General features: G+C 41.6%; 1 protein-coding gene and 1 non-coding gene across 7 annotated transcripts in view; both read left to right on the top strand.

The window, feature by feature from the left end:
• The window catches only part of LOC116323060 (NADPH oxidase 4), a 20,725-nt gene extending 881 nt beyond the window's left edge, over nt 1–19,844 (top strand). Inside the window, exons 2-19 of one of the 6 annotated variants that reach the window (XM_039622545.1) lie at nt 1,440–1,767; nt 2,073–2,168; nt 4,757–4,867; nt 5,158–5,242; nt 6,747–6,844; nt 7,434–7,461; nt 7,690–7,762; nt 9,090–9,170; nt 9,458–9,617; nt 10,815–10,979; nt 11,148–11,210; nt 11,910–11,970; nt 14,754–14,835; nt 15,523–15,642; nt 15,743–15,851; nt 16,215–16,283; nt 17,650–17,750; nt 17,830–19,844. In XM_039622545.1, the coding sequence (XP_039478479.1) occupies nt 1,711–1,767; nt 2,073–2,168; nt 4,757–4,867; nt 5,158–5,242; nt 6,747–6,844; nt 7,434–7,461; nt 7,690–7,762; nt 9,090–9,170; nt 9,458–9,617; nt 10,815–10,979; nt 11,148–11,210; nt 11,910–11,970; nt 14,754–14,835; nt 15,523–15,642; nt 15,743–15,851; nt 16,215–16,283; nt 17,650–17,750; nt 17,830–17,950 (1,680 nt within the window). In that variant the 5' untranslated portion in view covers nt 1,440–1,710 and the 3' untranslated portion in view covers nt 17,951–19,844. Of the gene's footprint in view, nt 1–1,366; nt 1,768–2,072; nt 2,169–4,756; nt 4,868–5,157; nt 5,243–6,746; nt 6,845–7,433; nt 7,462–7,689; nt 7,763–9,089; nt 9,171–9,457; nt 9,618–10,814; nt 10,980–11,147; nt 11,211–11,909; nt 11,971–14,753; nt 14,836–15,522; nt 15,643–15,742; nt 15,852–16,214; nt 17,751–17,829 lie in introns of those variants that run through there. The other 5 variants (XR_005615531.1, XR_005615533.1, XM_031743333.2 and 2 more) reach the window with 5 other exon arrangements.
• On the top strand, nt 16,768–16,839 carry trnad-guc. Its single transcript has one exon. It is a non-coding gene; the product is annotated as a tRNA-Asp (tRNA).

Raw genomic sequence — 19,844 nt, 5'->3', positions numbered from 1 at the left:
CAACAAAATGCTGAAAAACTGAAAAACAAAAAGTCTAAAAAATGAGTTTTTATCTGTTTTTGAAAGCGTTCATCAAACCCAAAGAACCCAAGCTCAGAAAGAGTTTCAGAGTCTTGGAGCAACTGTTGCAAAAGCGCTGTCTGCTTTAGTTTTCAGCCTGGTATGATACACAAGGCCCTGATCACATGACCTCAGAGACCTCTGGGGACCTATGGGTGTAAATGTTCTCTGATGTATGCTGGTGTTTGTCCAAGCAGAGGTCTAAAGGTCATAATCACAATCTTAACATGGACTCTCACAGGCATCTCCCCAAACAGCAATTCTCAGTTTATGGATGTTTTGGGGTTTTCAGCAAATATCAAGTAGTCTAAAATAAAGAAATAAATAGATAAAAAGTGAACAGCGTTTACTACTGAACACATCTGGCTCGCAGTCTCACTGTATTCCTGGGTTGCCTGAAGGAAATGTTAGGAAAACAGAGCACTGTTTATGCTTCTTTTTTTTTCAGCAGTTCACAGTCAGCTTGTTTGAGACCTGATAAACACCCATAACTTGTCATGCCATCATTTAAAATACATTAGTCAGCAAAAATTCAAATCAAACAGCTAATATTTCTCACAGTGATTATATAGTTATAATTTTAGCAATAAATTCTCTGTGGTCAGCTGTCCTTTGGTGTTAGGTCAGGAAGGCCATCCGGTGCCAAATCAAACATGCAGAGCTACCCGCTGTGAAGAGGGAGCAGCTGAAAGTAGCTTCATGTCAGTGGTTTCTGATTGCACAAACAGCACATTAATAATGCGTTATTAAGTTAGTGTTAATAATTTCCTGGTAATGTAAAAGTTATTATTATAGTTCCATTACATGGCTCTGTGTGTGTGCTAAAGCGTAAAATCTATAACTATTTTCCAATTAATTGCACTGGTAACGTCATGCCTGCTAAAGTTGTCATAAAGACTGCAACACATTAGCTGTTTACTTCAAAAAAATTGTCAGTGTATTTTTTTCAGACTTTTCATGTGTTCTTTAAAATGTTTGGTTTAGTTAAATGTGATTTTTTTTTTTAAATAAAATAATTGTCCTTTAAAAGTCAGGCAGGTTATTATCGACCTACCAACCCCACTTCAGATCAGACAAAAGAGTTTGACACTCCGGCTTCAAAGCAACTTCAACGTTGCAACTCTTTGTAATTAAAAAACAAAAATTAAAATGTGTGAATAAAAGAGTAAGTATAGTAAAACAAAACAAAACAAAAAAAAAACCACCTTATAAGAGTCAAAGATGGGAGACTTCACGGGGATACGCTGGTCTATAGCGCCCTCTAGTGCCAGAAAGACGCAGCAAGGAGCGATGAATCGTAGTTTATTGTTCTCCCCAAGTGTGTTTGTAGTTTCAATGAGTTCGTCCTGTGTATTTTTTATAAATTCATGATGTTTTAGGGAAGCTGCTGTCTTAACGTCCTTGCGTGTCGTTCATGTGGGGGACTAGTGAGAGGGGCAAAGAGAGAAAGAGCTGTGGTGGCTAAAAAGTGAAAATGCACTGTGAACGGAGGAGTTCCTGGGAGGTTGGACTGAGCAGGCACCGGCTGCTCTGTGGATACTGTGGCAGACAGACTGAGGCAGAGCTGCAGGGAGGACGAGTCTCTGAGATCTTGACCGCACCGGAGCTTTGGTGAAAAGTTTGGGCAGCTGCTGAGCCCCTGAAGGCATCATGGTTGTGTCGGTGCGGAGCTGGGTCGCCAACGAAGGAGGGAAGCACTTCGTCCTGGTGGGGAAAGTTTTTGTCTGACATTTGAAAACCTCCCATCTCGACTTAAATCTGTTAACTCGTTAATATATCTGTTAATTATCTTTAACTTACACAATTCTCCAAGAGCGCTCAAATGAATTTGTTGCTCAGTAGTTACTGTGTTGAGTACATGTTGTATCCATGTAGTCTGCTTGGCTATTGTAGGGCAGCTGTGGCCTAAACTCAGATACAGATGTGCACGAGACTTTTAGAGGCAGTTTCTTGTGCTGTTTGTGATGTTTCTCTCTCTCTCTCTCCCTCTCTGCGTGTGTGTGTGTGGGTAGATTCTGTGGCTGGGAGTTAATACCTGGCTGTTCATCAGCAGCTTCCTGCTCTACTTCACTGGACAGGAATACCACTACCTCTACAAGATGCTCGGGGTGAGACCTGATACATGTACTTTCTAGATGTGTTGTGTTGAACTAAGCTTAAAGAAGAAAACGACCCTTTACTGAGCCTTTACATCAAACCCCTTCTTGGCTGCATATGTTTGATTAGACATAAACAGATTTTTCAAGATTTTTATTTTTTTACATCTTGACATGTGAGATAGGAAAAACTAATCAGTGACCCTGAGCGTCGTGGTAATGTTGATGCCAGCTAACTTTCACAAAACTGAAAAGAACAAGGTCACTCTTAATGATATAACTGTGTTTTTACCAGCTGTGAGAAACGTATAAGTGACTTTCGTCTTCTGAAATCACTCTTTTTCCTCTGCTCTCTCATTTTCACCATATCATTTGAGATTAATTATAAATTATGTACCTTCATAAGGCCTACAAAGTGTAGCTCCATGATGTAGTGATTGACATATTTGGCTGATAAGTGAAAGATCCCTGGTTCTGGACCTGGGAGGAGACACAGATCCCTTTAGGGCTGCGTCAGGAAGGGCTTAAAAGTTTGACAAATCCAACTCGATGTGGTGACCCCTTGTGAATAAGGGAACTGCCGACAGTAGCTTTATTCAGTAGACCTACAGTGCTCTTCATAATTCCACAAATAAAACACGGTCGCGTGTGTGACTTTTACACTATTTTCTGATAAAAATTTGATTCTTGTTGTTGTTAAGGAAGAGATAAAAGCACTGCTTATAATGGCTTGTGATTGTGACCTCCAGAACCAGGCAGCAGGGACATGAGCTGGGTCAACCAGTCACACACACACATAGAATCAGGTTTAGATTTTAATGGCTGCTGGCTCATGTGGTGTAATTTTTGTCACAAGGTCTCAATGGTGTCTCTGTGGGCGTGGGTGTGTGAATCTCGATGCATGCTTGTGTGAGTGAAAAAGTTCCTTGTCTTTGGAAATAATAATTGCAGTCACTACTTCTGCACCAGATCTGTGATTTTCTCCCAAAAAGCACATTTTCTATGCAAATATAGCAAAAAAAAAAGCGCTCACCTGGCTTCTGTGTTTAAAAAAAACATCAAATTGTGCTGAACAAACTCCAAACTGATAACTGAAATGTACCAAGAACAAAGTTTAGCACATATAATGAAGTACGAGTATTTGTAAATGGAGTTGTTAAAGCACAAAAAAAAACTAGTATGAAAAGCCAGCAGATGAAAAAAACAAAGGTAAAGCTGGAAATAAGTGATAAAATTAGATGTGGCAGCGAGCAGCATGTGCGAGCTATTGCACTGCGTGTACAGTGGATAGCAAAGGGGAGAGAGGGGCAAGTGTGGGCACGCTGCTGGCTTGACTGAATGCCTTACCAGAGGGCTTAAGCTTATGTGTGTGTCTGCACGTGTATGTGTGTACATGCAAGACGGAGATGTATTTCAAAGGCAAACTGAATCCAGCTCTAACTTCAAATATCCAACTTTTCTCCTTCACCTGTGTAACTCGGGTTTTGGGGATGTACAGAAAGCAGGGAGGATATCAGACCTCCTGCTTGGTGTTGGCGTCAGCTGTTCTTAGTAAGGTATGCTGAGTGAACGTGTGCGTGTGGGAAGTCTTTAAAAGGTGTAGGCGTCTGATTTTTAAGCATGCTGGTCTTCCCCCATCACCTGCTATATGTAGGTTTTAACTTTTGACCAGTTGTTTCACCACATTCTTATATTTCAGCATCTGTTGTACAGCACACTGTGACAGCCAATCACTTCAAACTGGTGACTGGCCAGAAGCTGCTGCTGCCTTAAGGAATCGCATTGTTTTAAGCGCACTTCCTATATTATGTTGCATCTCTTACAGCCATCACAAACCTTTACCGCTATTTAAATCCCCCGTCCCTTCAAAGGCTGGACTCCAGTTTCAGACGCGCTCTCTGTCTTTGATCTGTACTTACCTTCATCTCTCACACCAGTCATTTCAGTTTCTTGGGGATAATCAGAAGAGACGGCACCTGCAGCGCACGCTCAGGCTGCCAAGAAAGTGTTTAAATGTGCTGTGTTTACAAGATGCCAAAGGACGTCCAACTTTTAAGCGTGAAAGCAGCTTCGATTGTCGAGCTCTAAGATTAAGATTCGTAAAACCACATTACACAGCAGACATCCCCCCTGTGTCGCTTCAGGTAAACTGTCCACTTGTCATCCAGTTGTTAGGGGCCTGTACTTAACTTGCTCTGCACTGAAAGGATGACAGGCTGTAAAACTTGCAAGTGGTGACAAAACAGTGGTGTAGTCAGAAGAGTCTTTGAGTGTATACTTAGAGAATAAACAGTGTTTTCCAGTCTTTTTAAATCCTTTTTTAAAGCCAAATACTGGATGACTTCCAAAATAAATGAATGTCTTCCATTTAAAGACTAACAGACTCCTAAAGGGGTCTTTAGCTCTCTATTCTGAGAAAGACAAAGATAGTTTTATCTAGCACTACGAGCTATTCAATTGGCCACGATTGAATAGCTCATATCTGAATGGGAACAATCAAAAATGTGCACCTTAATCCACCAGGCCACTTTACACCCACCAAATGAGGCCCAGTGTTGGCAACTTGCCTAACAATGTGTGTGTGTGTGTGTCTTTCCCAGCTAGGGTTGTGCATCAGCAGGGCGTCTGCATCTGTGCTAAACCTGAACTGCAGCTTGGTGCTTTTGCCCATGTGTCGCTCTCTGGTGACCTTTGTACGAGGAACACGGACGGTAAGAAAGACTAAAGCTAGGATGGATCATTGGAGTTTTTAGGGATGGGAAGAAGAACTTCCAAGTGGGTTTGGTTGTATCAGTGAAAACAGGGTGTGGGGCTTATTCTGTAAAAGTGACTCATGTATTGTAAAAGAACTGCTGAAAAACACAGAGGCAAATATGAATATAGAAACATAATAGGATTGCAGTCTTGATTAGGGTAGAAGGAAGAGGATTAGTTGGTGTTTTCACTGAATCCCAGCCACGTGAATAATACTATTGTCTGTGTGACACACACACTGATGCAGATATCAAGCAGAAAGACACGCAGACTGCTGGACAAGTGCAAGACCTTTCATGTAGCCTGTGGCGTTGCCATCTGCATCTTTTCTGGTAAAAGCTGTCACTCGTCACCCTGCCTCATATTCATTCATGTATCACTGTGTGCCTGTCTGTGTTAGTCTGTGTGCTGAATGTATACACACGAATCCAAGCTGGCTCAGCATTTCTGCTGAACCAGCTGTGATGCTCTTCTTGCTGTTTGTGTTTCTTTTTACTGTCTACGTGTCTGTGTGTATGTTATTCTTATGAGTCTCCTCAGATGACATCATGGGAGCCTCAAGCAGCTGTGGGTCCAATGGCTCTCTGCTTTGCAGGGGTCTTCCTCTTATTCATTCATATGTTTCTGGGAACCCTGACCGGCATTGCTGTTTCTTATAGTAACTTGCATGTGTCACAAAAAGCTGAACTGCAGCTACATGCTGTGAGCTTTCCCGCAGCAGAGATTCGGGCATTGTAAAAAGGTCCTGCCTCGCTCTAAATATCGGACTAATTAACGTGATTAATGGTGGTTGCGGAGAAGAGCTGGCCAGATGATGATTGTCAAAATTATGCATTACTGATTACTGATAAAGTGATAAATAAGGCCATTCATTCATCAACTGAGAGTGTTTAGCCAATCAAACTGCATTACTTGATTGCTTATTAAGCAGGTTCATCTCCATGGAAGAGAAAGACTGATGTTCACCAGCTTACATTCATACATCAGCATGCTAACTTGCATTAAATAGAAACAGGATGCCTGTATTTTTTTCAGAGCACATTTTATCGCGGCCCATATAACAGTTGGAGTGACATTTTACTTGAAACCAAAAATGTCAAGCTCATGGTCAGCAAGAAGCAATCCATTATCTGGGGACCGGGAATGTCGGTTAAAATCTTCCATTCTGTGGTTTCACAGATATTCCAGCCTGGATTGACCGGCTGAGATTTTGGCAGCAGAATGACAGAAATAAAAAACAAAAAACAAAAAAAAACTTCAAATGCTGGCATCAGTTCTTTGCCATTGCATCACCTGTAAACTTTTATCTTCATCATCACTCACCTCTCAGCTCATTAAACATTACCCAGCAGTTGCCTATGCCTACATATGCGTCTCGCCGCCCCGAACCCCGGAGCAAAGTTCTCATGTGCTGAAGAAAAAACTCCGAGACAACAAATGACAACAAAGGGAGGCAGCGGGAGAGACAGAGAGGAGGAAGAAAGAAAAGAGAGCAATAGAGGAGGCAGTGGGAGTGAGGAAGGATGTGAGTAGGGAAAATAGGACCCTTGTGTCTCATGATCACACCCTCTAATTCCATCAGCTGTTGAACAACTGCGTGGTTTGGCCATGATGTCAGCTAGGAGTGTGTGTCCTGTGTGTGTGTGCCAGCTAGTAAGTGGGGAGGTTGTTTTGCTGACTTTTTGCTGAATAGACAAAGAAATGTTTGTATGAGTTTCTGAAGGCAGTTCGTTTGAACATGTATAATTAAGTGAGAGCGTGTCTGTTTGAAGTCTTGTATGTGTGCACTAAATGTGTTTTAAATCAGCACAGTGTAACGCTTTGTTTCTCCTCTAGTTATGCACGTTTCTGCCCACCTGGTTAATGTTGTCAGATTCAGTGTGAGATACTCAGATGACTTTCCGGCTCTCAATTTGGCTCGCTACAGAGGAGAGGTGAGACTCAAGCACACCCCCATGAACTCACCATCACAGTGACACGTCCCACCGCAAATCCTGTGCTTCAAACAAAGACATGCTTGAAACTTGTTGTCTGAACACATCTGGAGCACATGCGCAAAACCGTCCTGCACACCTGGTCATTTACAGTGTAAAACATCCACTAAAAGAAAACATGATTGCTGCATTGCCAGATGTTCAACTGTCTTTTATATCAAAGCTTAAGCTACTGTTACATAATCGGAGAAGCTTTCATTGTGAAGCACGCTAACCTCTAAATCTGAAAGCATCAACCTGTTTGAGGAAGTGAGGAAAATATCCAAATATGTCCACACTTCCAGCCAGGGGTAGCCAGCCATGTGCAAGTGAAAGCCAGTCGTCTGGAGATTTTGTCTGCTGATTAGCTCACCTTCAAGAAGATTCTAGAAAGTCACTAGCTAAAGTGATATGCTGGAAAGAAGCCTGCAGACAGTTTTCTCTCCAAAGCACAGACTTGGCTTCCTCTGTGAGATCAAAAACTCTTCATTGGTCCTCACAGAAATGCAGAAGAGTGAACACAATTCTTATTTTCTGCTTTCTTTCCTAGGACCCCATGCTGATTATTCTGACCACAAGTAAGGACTACTCTTTGTCATGCACTATGGTACAGATTAGTGGCTTTAGAAAGAATAGGAAGTCATGTTGTGTTTTTGAAATAGCTTCAGTTTTTATATTAAATTAAATGGCAATTATTGCTTTAAACATGTGAGCAGACATTTCCTTATGTATTTGTTTGTATGTTTGTGACCCCTAAGTACTTTGTTGGCTTTGTCTCCATTCTGTAACTGAGTTATTGTCTTTAGTCCCAGGAGTCACTGGTGTGCTGCTGGTCCTCATCCTCTTCCTGATGTTCATATCCTCCTCCTACTGTGTACGGTATGCTAAATCAGACCACCATTATAACAGTCATCATAGTCTTTGTATTAATAGAAGCGAGGAAAGAACCCTCATAGACTTGATGAGCAACCGTATTTGGGATGAATTGGAGCCCGGCTCCACGTCTCCGCTCCTCAATACAAACATGATTTGTATTTATGTCTGTCTGTCAGACAGAAGACGAGACATCAGTATCTCTGTGTTGCATTTCTTCGCTTTTGTCTTTCTGTCTGAGCTCATGACTCATTTTGTGTTAGTCAAAGTGAAATGTAAGCTGGAGACCGTGAGGAGGCACAATAGCAGAAGATTGCGGGAGAGAAAATCACAGCTCTGTCCTTATTCAGGTCATAGTGAGTCACTCACTATACGTGTATTAGTCTTCCGAATGGTCTCCCTGATTTCCTCGGTAATTGAACAGGGGATAAGAGGCTTTTCCAGACCACTTAAGGCTTTAGATAAGAATTTGGCTAAGTGGCTGGAGTGGTGGGATGATGGCGGCTGCACAGCAGAAGAATACCTGCTTAATGAGTCACACTGATCCACGGATATGAACTTACTTTAAAGTCCCCAAGGTTATTTATGTTTTACGGATTGTAGTACCTTCATGTCTGGTCCCTGTTGCCTTTAACAACATTAGAAAGTGTTGAGTTGTGAGAAATTTTGCGTTAGGATGTCCATGGAGGAGAAAATGTGTACTCTACGAGCTCATCTAAAGACTATGATGAGATGTTCACTTTTACATCTTGTGTAAGAGTGTATAAAAAAGAAAAACCACAAGTCACTGGCCACAGTGTTTTTGTATTTTTTGAAATGGAACTTTCCTCTCCAAAAATTCCCTCCACTTTCCCAGGAATGATAGATTGGGATAGCTTGAGTAATTTCTTCTAGCATCATTCCACTTCATGATCAAATACAGATAACTCAGAGAAACAAAAGAGCTTTATAGTACATGCCAGAGAGCGATACATTGCTCTTTTAAGTTCTTAAAATCAGATTTATGCTGTGTTTAGTTGTTATTTCTAGAGAATGAATATCAGATTAAGCTATTTTTTGATTAGTACAGAACCAGTCTATAAGAATGATATGACATTGTTGGGTGTAACAGGATATCTTAGCCACCATGTGTATATCTTAGCTACCATTAAAAAGAGTTGCATACAAAAAGGGAGAATACAGAGCTTGGTTGTTGTCTGCGGTGTTTATGGGGGGGTTGTTGTGTGTAACGACCTCTTTACTGATCTTTGATGTTCTGCTCACTCAGGCTCTGAGCTGGGAGTCTGTGCATCATGTCCTTAGTAAACTCTGATCGTCTTGTAATTTATTACAGCATGTCCAACTACGAGATCTTCTGGTACACACACAACCTCTTCATTGTTTTCTACGTCATCCTGATGATGCACATGGTTGGGTAGGTAGCAGTGCATGTGGGTGTTTGGGTTTCCCCTCTACACTTATGCAACACACAGAGTCATTTCTTTTTCCAAGGAACTGAAAGTCTTTCAGGTGAAATTCAAATGCAGGTGCTAGTCATCCCATTCAGCCAAGTGCTTGTTCGTGCCTGTTTTTTCTTCTGTGTGGTTGAACTCTCAGCCCCTAGTTTTCCTTTTAAACCTATTCAGGCTGAGTAGTGGTAAAAGAGTGATGAGTAAATGTGCTAGAGTGTGACTGATGAAAACATTATGTTGTTTTCATTAGTGGAGCTCTAAAGTATCAGACCAACATAGAGGCACACCCCCCTGGTTGCTTCAGAGCCAACCAGAGCAGCACCGAGCAGCAGGGAGATGAACTGGACACGAGTGGAGAAGAGGAGAGGCGATGCAGCGAGGACGCTCACTTCCAGCCACATTATCCCCAGGTCAGAGTGTGTGTGTGTGTGTGTGTGTGTGTGTGTGTGTGTGTGTGTGTGTGTGTGTGTGTGTGTGTGTGTGTGTGTGTGTGTGAGAGAGTGAGTGGTCCAGGCATGTGTGTTATGAGTATATTTACATGTGTTTGTGTTTCAGTTTGAGTTGAAAGAAATGTTTGTTTAAGTCTTTGTCAGCGTTTTGGGGTTTGTGGTTGGGCCTTTTGGATGAATGCTGAGTATTTGGGAAGTGTTGGTAGGAGCTGGTCCCATTGAGCAGGGGTGTAATATTGCTAGGGAGGGGCTGCATCCTTTCTCTACATCAAGCCCTGTCTTTGTGTGTGTTTCCTGCTGCATGTGTGATGATGTGTTTGCACTTGGTCGTTAAGCAACTGGTTCCATAAATCCCCCCTTAAGTACAGTTGTGCTCCCAGGGCTTTACTGAAGCTGCGAGCAATTAGTCTGTTACAGGTAACTGCCAACAGAAAGGAAGAGAAAAATCTCACACTGTGATATCAGTCGATTTAGTATTTATTCTCGCGAACATACTCTGTCTTTTCAGCTGGATTTGATCAGAGTCTCCTCGGGTTATTGTGATGGGGAACAGGCTGATGGAATTACAAAGCTTTGATAGAAAATACCTGGTACACATTTCTGTATTAGCATTCGCCGACTTAGATACATTCCCGAGGGAAAATTCTGCTGCTGTAGTTTGAATGGCCTTGATTATGCAAAGTTTGAAATCGCCAGGCCTCATGATTCAAACCGTTTTTTAAATACTGATGCCACCAGAACAGCGGCAGCAGTCATTGATTTGCTTACAGTGCTGCGAGAAAGTATTTGCCCCCCTTGTGGGAGTAAATTCAAAAGTCCAGAGAACCACAGTGGGAGCCATTATCTACAAAAAAGACCAAACAAACTTGGAACCAACAAAACTTTTTCTTTCTGTAGTCCACTTGTTTCAGTAACCAGGAACTGTGATGGATCATGAGCCACATGAGCTGTTAAGTCATTGATTTTTCAGATCTTTCCTTTTGTGTGACAGTGTTGGGGTCACACCAGAGTAACTGCTGAGATCTTTGAACATAGTGACATCGCAAAAAAATAAACTCAGGAGAGCAACACACATGACATAAAGCTGTCTTTGTGAAATTGCTTTCATTATCTATCCCATGTGTCTGGTTTGTGCTGTGTTGTTCTGTGTGTGTGTAGACGTGGCTGTGGGTGTCTGGTCCTCTCTGTCTCTACTGCGTGGAGCGTTTCTACCGCTACATCCAGAGCCGTGACCCTGTTACCATAGTGACAGTCATCAGGCACCCTTGTGATGTCGTGGAGTTGCGCATGCTGAAAAAGAACTTCAAAGCTCGACCTGGACAGGTGAGTTGGTCAAATATCCGCTGCTTTTTGGAGAGAAGGGAAATTCCACTCATTTGATTCATCTGATGATTTCTTTCTCTCGACATACCCCCTCTCTAATCCCCCCGTCCTCCTTCTTTTGCATCCTGCTGTCTCTCCGTGACTTCCCATCCTCCTCTCTTTTCTCAGTATATTCTTCTTAACTGCCCAGGTGTCTCCTCATTTGAGAACCATCCCTTCACGCTCACAATGGTAAGACCTTCTGCAGCTCGCTTTAACGCATTCCTCTGTCATGACACAGTGCAAGCACACATATATTCTGTATACACACGTGAATGTAGATGTTTATTAGTAGATACTCAACACACACTCTGCTGACGACTGGCACTTGACTGACACCTGGGCTGTGCAGTAATATTGTGTTTCACGCTGTGTATTGATGCTTGTGGGATTAGTTCAGATTCCATGATACAGTAGGAGAGGGTAAAGAAATGCCTGTATGCTCGCACAGCAGGAAGGGATGGAACCATTTACACACACACACAGCCACATACAAAACCCACTGATTCCCACAAAGGAGCACAATAACTGTGCATGCCTATGCCTGGTGTGTTGTAGAGCTTTGAGGAGGAGGGTAGAGAATCACTCTGACAGAGAGCAGACAGACCCCTGAGGCTAGTAACACTGTCTGCCAACAGGAAGGCCGTGCATGTGTGTGTCCATCAATGTGTGTGTGTGTGTGTGTGTGTGTGTGTGTGTGTGTGTGTGTGTGTGTGTGTGTGTGTGTAGATTGTTAAATTTAGTGAAAAGAGCTGAAGCTATGTATTGTATATGTGCTGACCCGTGTGTTTGTGTGCATGCTAGTTTTTCTTGTGTTAGCTGCACGTGTCTCTGTGTGTTAATGTGTGTGTTTGTATTTTGAGTAACTGTCAGCCCTTTAACTCCTCACAGTGTCCCACAGAGAACAAGGAAACTTTGGGCATCCATCTGCGAGTTGTGGGAGACTGGACTGGTGGGCTCACACACACACACACACACACACACACACACACACACACACACACACACACACACACACACACACACACACACACACACACACACACACACACAGAGAAAAGAGTGACACACACTTTCTATTCCCTATCAAAGCTGACAGGATGGAAGCTGTTTTGTTTTGTTCTCTCTGCTGAGGACACATTTCCGAAGAGCTGCATTTTGATGTGTGTAATCATCCCCTGTGTTTTTCTCCTTGTGTGTGTGAGTGAGTTTGCAAGACTCCTTCTTTACCTCAAGGCCAAGATTGTTCCCACAGGTTCATTATCTTCCTAGAAGACCTTATTTGATGGAGTTCAAGAATGTTAAAAACGGCAAGAATGCAGTTTTTACCATTCTTGAACTCCATTAACTAATAAAACCAGAACGAGGACCTGATGTCACTTGGACACAGTATGTGCAGTCTGTTCAGGAAAAAGGACTGGTTTGCAGCCAACTTAAAGGAAATATCTTTTAGTGGAAGTTCTGGCTAAAACACTTACTGTCCTTTCCACTTGCTTTGGTACACACCCTACTACACACGAAGGGAAGTTAATCATCCTGGATGACAGGATGAAATGAGAAGGAGATAAATGATGTATTGAAAGGGCCTACATCTCTGCATGGTAACGATATCTGTACTTTTAGTTGCATTGCTCATGACCAGTGTTGGGATGTATATCACATATAGATACTGTTGCTAGATTTATTTTGAAGCAGCTCCCATATAAGGTTTTTCGAAGCATTTTGATCTTTTGAGCACAAGCTTCTCCCTCAGCCTTTCTGTCCTGCGTCAGCGTATTTTTGTTAGGGCCATCTTGCATCCTCCAACTTTGCCGTTTTTTCTGGTTATATTTAAGATCATAAAAGGACGACTGATGGGTGTTTGTACTGATATGTGGCATATGTGAGGTTACGTTGCAGTCATTAGTTGTTTCTGTTCATGTAGGCACACTAACGTGATGCAATGAGTACTGCAACTCATTAGTCCTGACATGGAGTACATGAGTAATAAGATTTTTAACCTCCCCGAGTATGCGTGTGTCATCATCTGAAAACGGTCTACAATGGGAACAAGAACAAAATCAGAAACTGATTTTCATTTTCAGCACTTATGATCAGTGACAGATGACACTGCCTGTCGCTTTTCAGCATTCCAGTATGCCAATCAGCACCACCCATTCAGAGTAAAAATTACAATTAACTAAATAAAAGACAAATGAACCATATTCAGAGCATCAGCAGACTCATAAATAATTTCTATAAATATCCCTGCTTGTCTGGTTGTTGACTTCCCTACAAAGGTGAGGTGTGCATATTTTTTTTAACTTGCTAAATTGCAGCTATGGACCAGGACTGCTGTCTGCCACATCCTGCAGCTGCAAAGGGTGTCTCTGAGTGGAAAGATCAGTACTAACATTCATGTGTTAGGACATGTGGCCCATGATGCTGGAAATGTGTTACAGGCCAATTGATTTTCAAAAATTGATCAATCAATCAATCAATCAGTCAATCAATCAAAGCTGTATTCGTCACATGCAGGTTGCCCTGCAGTGAAATAGGACCCCCCCCGACCTTACACACACAACACAGACGTTACATGGGGATACAAGTCGGAGATCGGTAGCGTTACAGAAAAAAACACTGAAATGTACACTACAATGGGAAAGTACAAGGGGAAAAAAGAGACCTCTACTCATGCTGTGCTTCCATTGTAGGACAGCATGAGGACAGGAAACAAAAAAACTCCTCTGCACAAAAAGCACATAAATGTCCACAGCACAACATTATAAAAGACATGACAAGCCACAGGGTTGGGTGGGGGGTTAGGAGTAATCCGAAGCGAACACAGCAGCCGCCCTGCACAGTGCTACCATTCCAGCGCGGCACACAGACCCGCCGTGTTCCCCCGCAGGAAACAAGCATCGAAGGCGTTTGGAAAGGGAAGGGGGTGAACTCTTACTGGAAATTTATGCTTCAGTGGGAAATTCGTGCCGTAGCTACCTCGTAACTGCAAACACTTCTAAAACCCTATAATCCTACCTGCAACCTAATCTGACGTGCAACTCCCTGGAAATATAAGAACACGTCACCTCGACGCAGCCTGCAACTATAACTAACAACTATTGCAACCATTGATTCCTCCTGTCCATTTCTGGCTTCTTTTTCTCAGTTTTTGAATAAATTGGTGAAAGAATACGGATTATTGTCACATTACAAGGAATAATAATTATAGCATCAATATAAGGGTTTCAAGGGACTTGAAGGGAGCTGTGCTCTCGCTTAGAGACAGGATGAGGAGGTCGGACAATTTAGAGGGCCTCAGAATAGAGCTGCTACTCCTGCACATCGAAAAGAGCCTCCTGAGTTAGTTGAGGGATCTGACTCGGATGCTTCCTGGACGCTCCCCAGGTGAGGTATTTGTAGCATGTCCTAGTGAGAGGAGACCCCCGGGGCAGACGCAGGACTCGCTGGAGAGATTACATCTCTCAGCTGGCATGGAAACAATTCTGTGTCACCCTGGATGAGCTGGAGAGGCTGGGGTGATGGAAGTCTGGGCTTCTCCGCTCAGACTCATGCCCCTGCAACTTGGACCCAGATAAGCAGTAGAAAATGAATAGATGGAAGTTACATTGACAGAAGCATTATATATCTAAATATTCTAATAGGCTTGAGGGTATATGTGACCATTAGGAGATCCCTCTGGTTTTTTCAAAAATCACACCATGCCTGAAACTATCTCCTCTCCTCTGTCCTCAGAACGATTCACACAGCTACTGCTTCCTGAGCCAAGGATAGACATGGAGATCCTTCCCATGGCCCAACAGAGGAGATACCCCAAGTACGTTTTTGTGTGTGTCTGCGTAAATAATGTGGCTGACTTGATTTCTCATGAAGGCTCAGAATCCCAGAATGGCTTAAGGTTTCGACCTTTTGACCTCTGACTCAGTGCTCTTCCTGCTCTGTGTTTGATAGACAGTCAGATGAGTTAAAGGCCCAAACCCCCTTGGTCTCCTGTGTTGGGACAAATTTCATTTTTTTTTTAAATAATGGAATATATTTTGACCATGAATATAAATATTTCAGAAGTGTTACAGATTCCTGTACTCATGATTATGTGACAGTAATGGCAAACCACACCTCGTATGGATGGCCCTCACGTTATTTATCTTAGATGTAGTTTCATGTGTGATATCTTCTCAGTATTCTGTGTTACACTGAGTTAAGTTTGTGTCTAATTTTTTGTGTGTATATTCTTGATCACACAAGAGAGCGAGCAGCTGTTGTGGAGATATTTGTTTGGGGGATTGCTGTCTATTTGTCAGTTCACACACACGAGAGCACAGACAGACACACACACACACACAACTGAACCCAGACTGGGATTTCAAATGCAGGATGTTTATGTGTGTTTGACCCAAGGGAGAAATATAATTGCATATGTGTATATTTATCTAGGTAGCTTCTCAGCCAACTATCTTTTGTGTTTTTTGTGTTGTTGTTTTTTTTGTCCACATTGTATGTTCAGAGTTTATGTTGATGGGCCATTTGGAGGTCCATCAGAAGAGGTATTCAACTATGATGTCAGTCTTTGTGTTGCCGGCGGAATAGGAGTCACCCCATTCGCCTGTGTGCTGCGGGCGCTGCTGTGAGTTCTTACAAAAATATATTATATGCTTATAAATGATGCACAGACTGAGCATTTATTAATGGACTTCTTCCTTCCTTCCTTCCTGCTGTACACCTAGTGATGGCTGGATGGGTTTCAGGTTGCAGAGGTTGTATTTTGTGTGGGTCTGCAAGGAACTCCAGTCCTTTTACTGGTTCGCAGAGCTGCTGTGTGCTCTGCATCACAAGGTCAGGACAAACTCTGGCTGTTAGAACCTTCATGTTATATGAATCATGCTGGAATTAAATGGCAAGCTATAATTCAAGTTTTCTAATTGTTTGTGGCACTTGGCAGATGAAGGTCAGAGGTTTATGTGTCTGTGAGACAGCAGATTTATAGTTACAAACATTAGAAGTTGTAGACTTGAGCAAAAAGCCTCTGTTTTTGGTTTGCTGGGTTTCACGCCGTCTTGAGGCTGTTTGTAGTCTCACCTCAGCTTCTGTATGTCAGAAAAACCTAGAAAACAAACGCTGAATTTATATCCTGTATCGTACTTTATGAATGAAATCAAATACACATCAGCAGCGCTACAAACCATGTTTTTCATTTAGCTCTGGAACGAAAACAGACCGGACTACTTTAATCTGAAACTGTATATCAGTCAACCGGACAGCCTGCAGGTAATTGTGGCACACACAGACACACACATCAGCGTTCCTCTTTGCTAATCTTGTAATTTTATTGTATTTCATTGTCACTTGCTCTTCTCTGTTTATCTTTTGTTAGATTTTAAGAACTCCACCCACTAGAGGGCGGTGCTTTACAGACAGAGAGAAGCTGCAGCGCACAGTTAAAGTGTAGCTGTTGGCACATTACGCTCAGAACTCAACCGCAGCATGTTTTCCAGACTGTTCCATTAAAGTAAACGCTTTTGTTCTTTTAGGTGATGTAACAACCAGCCAATATAGAGAGACTAATTCTGTTATATTAGTTAGAACTCCAAAGACGTATAACAGGAGGTAGTTAGCCGTCGATTCTGAAGCTAGCCGTTCTTGCTATGGGATATACAGTCGACGTATTGACATAAATATACATTATAAGCAGGGATAGACTCACAGTGACCGACTTCGGTTTTTGTATGTCATACGTCAACGGCTTGCTATCTCCTCGTTAGTATAGTGGTTAGTATCCCCGCCTGTCACGCGGGAGACCGGGGTTCGATTCCCCGACGGGGAGACAGCATCTTTTTATCCCTTTACCGCTACCGTGAGTCTATAAGAGCCATAATGCCGTAAGAGAATTGGTGTTGAGGACTGGGTTTAGGATTTTGATCATAGTTTAGGAGGTTATGCCTCGTTGTCTCTACGAATGTGTGGTCTGAGACAGGCCATCACGCAACATCGCTGGGTGTTCCCATCAGTGTTGGGGTCCTTACAAAAAAAATGTTTGGCACATTATTCATTGCTTTTCTCAAAAGTAACAGAGAACTCAAAATTACTTAACTACTTAGCTGAGAAAGTAATTTGTTAATCTACTCTTTACATTACTGTGGACTGCAGTTGTTGCTGTCCTGGACGCAGATTGCATTTGAATTGCCCTTTGTTGCAATAAGAATAAAATAAATCCCCCAAAGCTCCAAATTTCCAACTGTGTTAAGGTTCACCAAACCAGCCAGTTTATTGGTTGATTCCCATTTCATTTACATTCACCTTTTTGTGACTAAATTTCCTTTGCTCTACTAACAGTAGACTAACACAGCTATGTCCAGCACTGGTGGCCTTTAAATTAGATACCACACTCCTTTAGCCTGTAGGAGAAAACAAGAGAAAACAATGTAAGTGACAGACTTTTTCACTTTATTGATTTAGAGAGATGTGCACTTTATCTGACAGAAGTCTCAAACAAAAAATGTTTCTCATAAACAGCATAAACGTTTCTTTGTTGTGTTTTGTTTTTTTACTGTAGTAGTAATAGCATGAACTTTTTGTACCACCTAATGTAAATGTGAATTCAAAGCATCCTAGTTTTTTATGCTGTTTTTTGCAGAGCATGTCTGAGGAGAAGTACCGCCCACTCACATCAAGGATGCAGATTGGTCGGCCCAGGTGGAAGTTACTTTTTGATGAAATTGGAAAATCCAACAAACAGTGAGTACAGTGGGACTATCCAGTGAGTCTTAACTCGTGTGTATAACATTGTTGTTACAATTGATCTCTGTGGTTTCAGTAAACGTGTTGGTGTTTTCTGCTGCGCACCGAAGGGCATCTCCAGGACTCTCCACCGACTGTGCAACTCACCTCAATACAGTGGAACAACATTTGAATTCAACAAAGAGTCGTTCAGCTGATTAAACTTCAGAGCTGGTTCTACACTGTCAGGGCATATCAGTAGAAGTCATCTACTTTGGGGTGGATGGCTTCTCATTCAATCATGGGAAAAGTTTTTAGTTAAATTTTAGTTCTTACTACCTTTGGACAATCATGGTTGCTTGAAAACAACTCTTGGATTTTCATTTGATATAAATACTGACTGTAAAGTCAAATAATGATAGACTATATTTATATTCAATCTCTGTACATGGTTTTTAAAGGTCCAGCACATCGAAACAGCCTCTTGAGAGCTTTAAATAAGCTTCGACTTTGGTTTGTGATCCAGTCAACATGTGACAAAAGCTTGGAGTCTCCTTAAGCTGCTGTATCATCCCTGCCCTGTTGCACCCCTCTGTGGAGTACAATTGCATTCTCATGTTGGAGTCGAGTGTGAGGAAAAAGGTGTGACTCAGCCCTAAAATGCTCTCAACCACAAACACAACAAGACATTAAACATGAGGGAATTCATCTACAGACCAGCGACTGAAACATCACTCAGGGATGAGACAGTTTTTATTTAGGAGGTGGCTTACAATGTAAGCAAATCAGCTGATAATCAAGGGATTTAGTTTAGTGTCAACTTCCAGCCAGACTTTATTTGACCTTTACTTGACTGCAGACTCACACCAGTCAGGCTTGATCTTATTACAGTATTAAGAGACTTAAGACCCAAGCCCCCACCTAGTTCTAAATATCCCAAATATATGGATATCTTCTACATCCAGAATCAACTGGCCCAACATTTGCTTTGTGAGCATCTAAAATATACTGCTCACACATTCTTAAGTCTTGCTTATTACCAAGTTGTAATCACCCTGGATTTGTCGATGAACGCTGACTAAATGATGATTACATTCTTCAAATACAGTGCTTAACAAATTTATTAGACATTAAACCACTAAAACTCATTTCTCTGTTCAGGTAATTAAGTGTAATTTGGTATCACACTCAAAAAATAATAATAATAATAGTGTACTTTTCTATTTTTTCATAGTTTTGTAAAGCGGTAAACTTGAAAATGGATAATAACAATAATTATATTGTAGCATTAAAGGTATTTCTAGAGAACGTGTGCATACTGGTGAATCAACTATTACAGCAACATAAAAATGATTTTAGTAATTACCAGTACTGTTAATTTAGGGCAGCTGTGGGCTAAACTTACACTGGGGCAATGGTCGAAGAAAACTGTCAAGCACTGTATGTATTAGCATGTATGTTAGGTTTAAACGCTCAGAAAAGGGGGCAAGGATTTTAGGTCTCTGCAGATTGTTGATCTGTATGTTTCTCTCGCTGTGGAAGGATTTGTAGACAGCCTGAAGGGAAGTGTGACATTTGACAAAACTCAGAGGCAGAAAAAAGTATTACAACACTTATCTCAGAGTCTGAGGCAGTGTGGTTCAAAAATGGGCACACGATGATGCAGTACACACCACTACACCTCAAGGTTTTTCTAGTTTTTTTTTTTTTTTGCTTACTTTATTTATATTGTTTAAAATAAATGTACAATTTGACATGTCAAGGTTCTGCAGGATTTTGGCAATCTTTACTGAGTAGACTTACAGGTATATAACGGAAGCTGGCACAATTTCAGGTTATGATGATTTACTGGTTTTCTTTAGTATTTGTCATGTTTACAAGCTCTGATTTTTTTTTTTCTTTTTTGAATGCCACAAACTGGAGACTGGAGATTTCTCCAAAGAATAAACATCTTGATTTTTTTTTTGATCAACTGAGTAAACATTGTAATTATGATTTGAAATTTCTGACATTTATCTAAATCTTTAAGATCAACTTTCTTTTTTTGGCACAAGTATGAAATAAATGGTTTATATTTATTACATCTTTATTAAATGTACTGTTTTCAATCAT

Source organism: Oreochromis aureus, linkage group 14 (assembly GCF_013358895.1).
Source record: "Oreochromis aureus strain Israel breed Guangdong linkage group 14, ZZ_aureus, whole genome shotgun sequence".
Lineage (NCBI taxonomy): Eukaryota > Metazoa > Chordata > Actinopteri > Cichliformes > Cichlidae > Oreochromis > Oreochromis aureus.
Note: the sequence above shows the minus strand (reverse complement) of the source record. Positions and strands in the feature narration are given on the sequence as shown.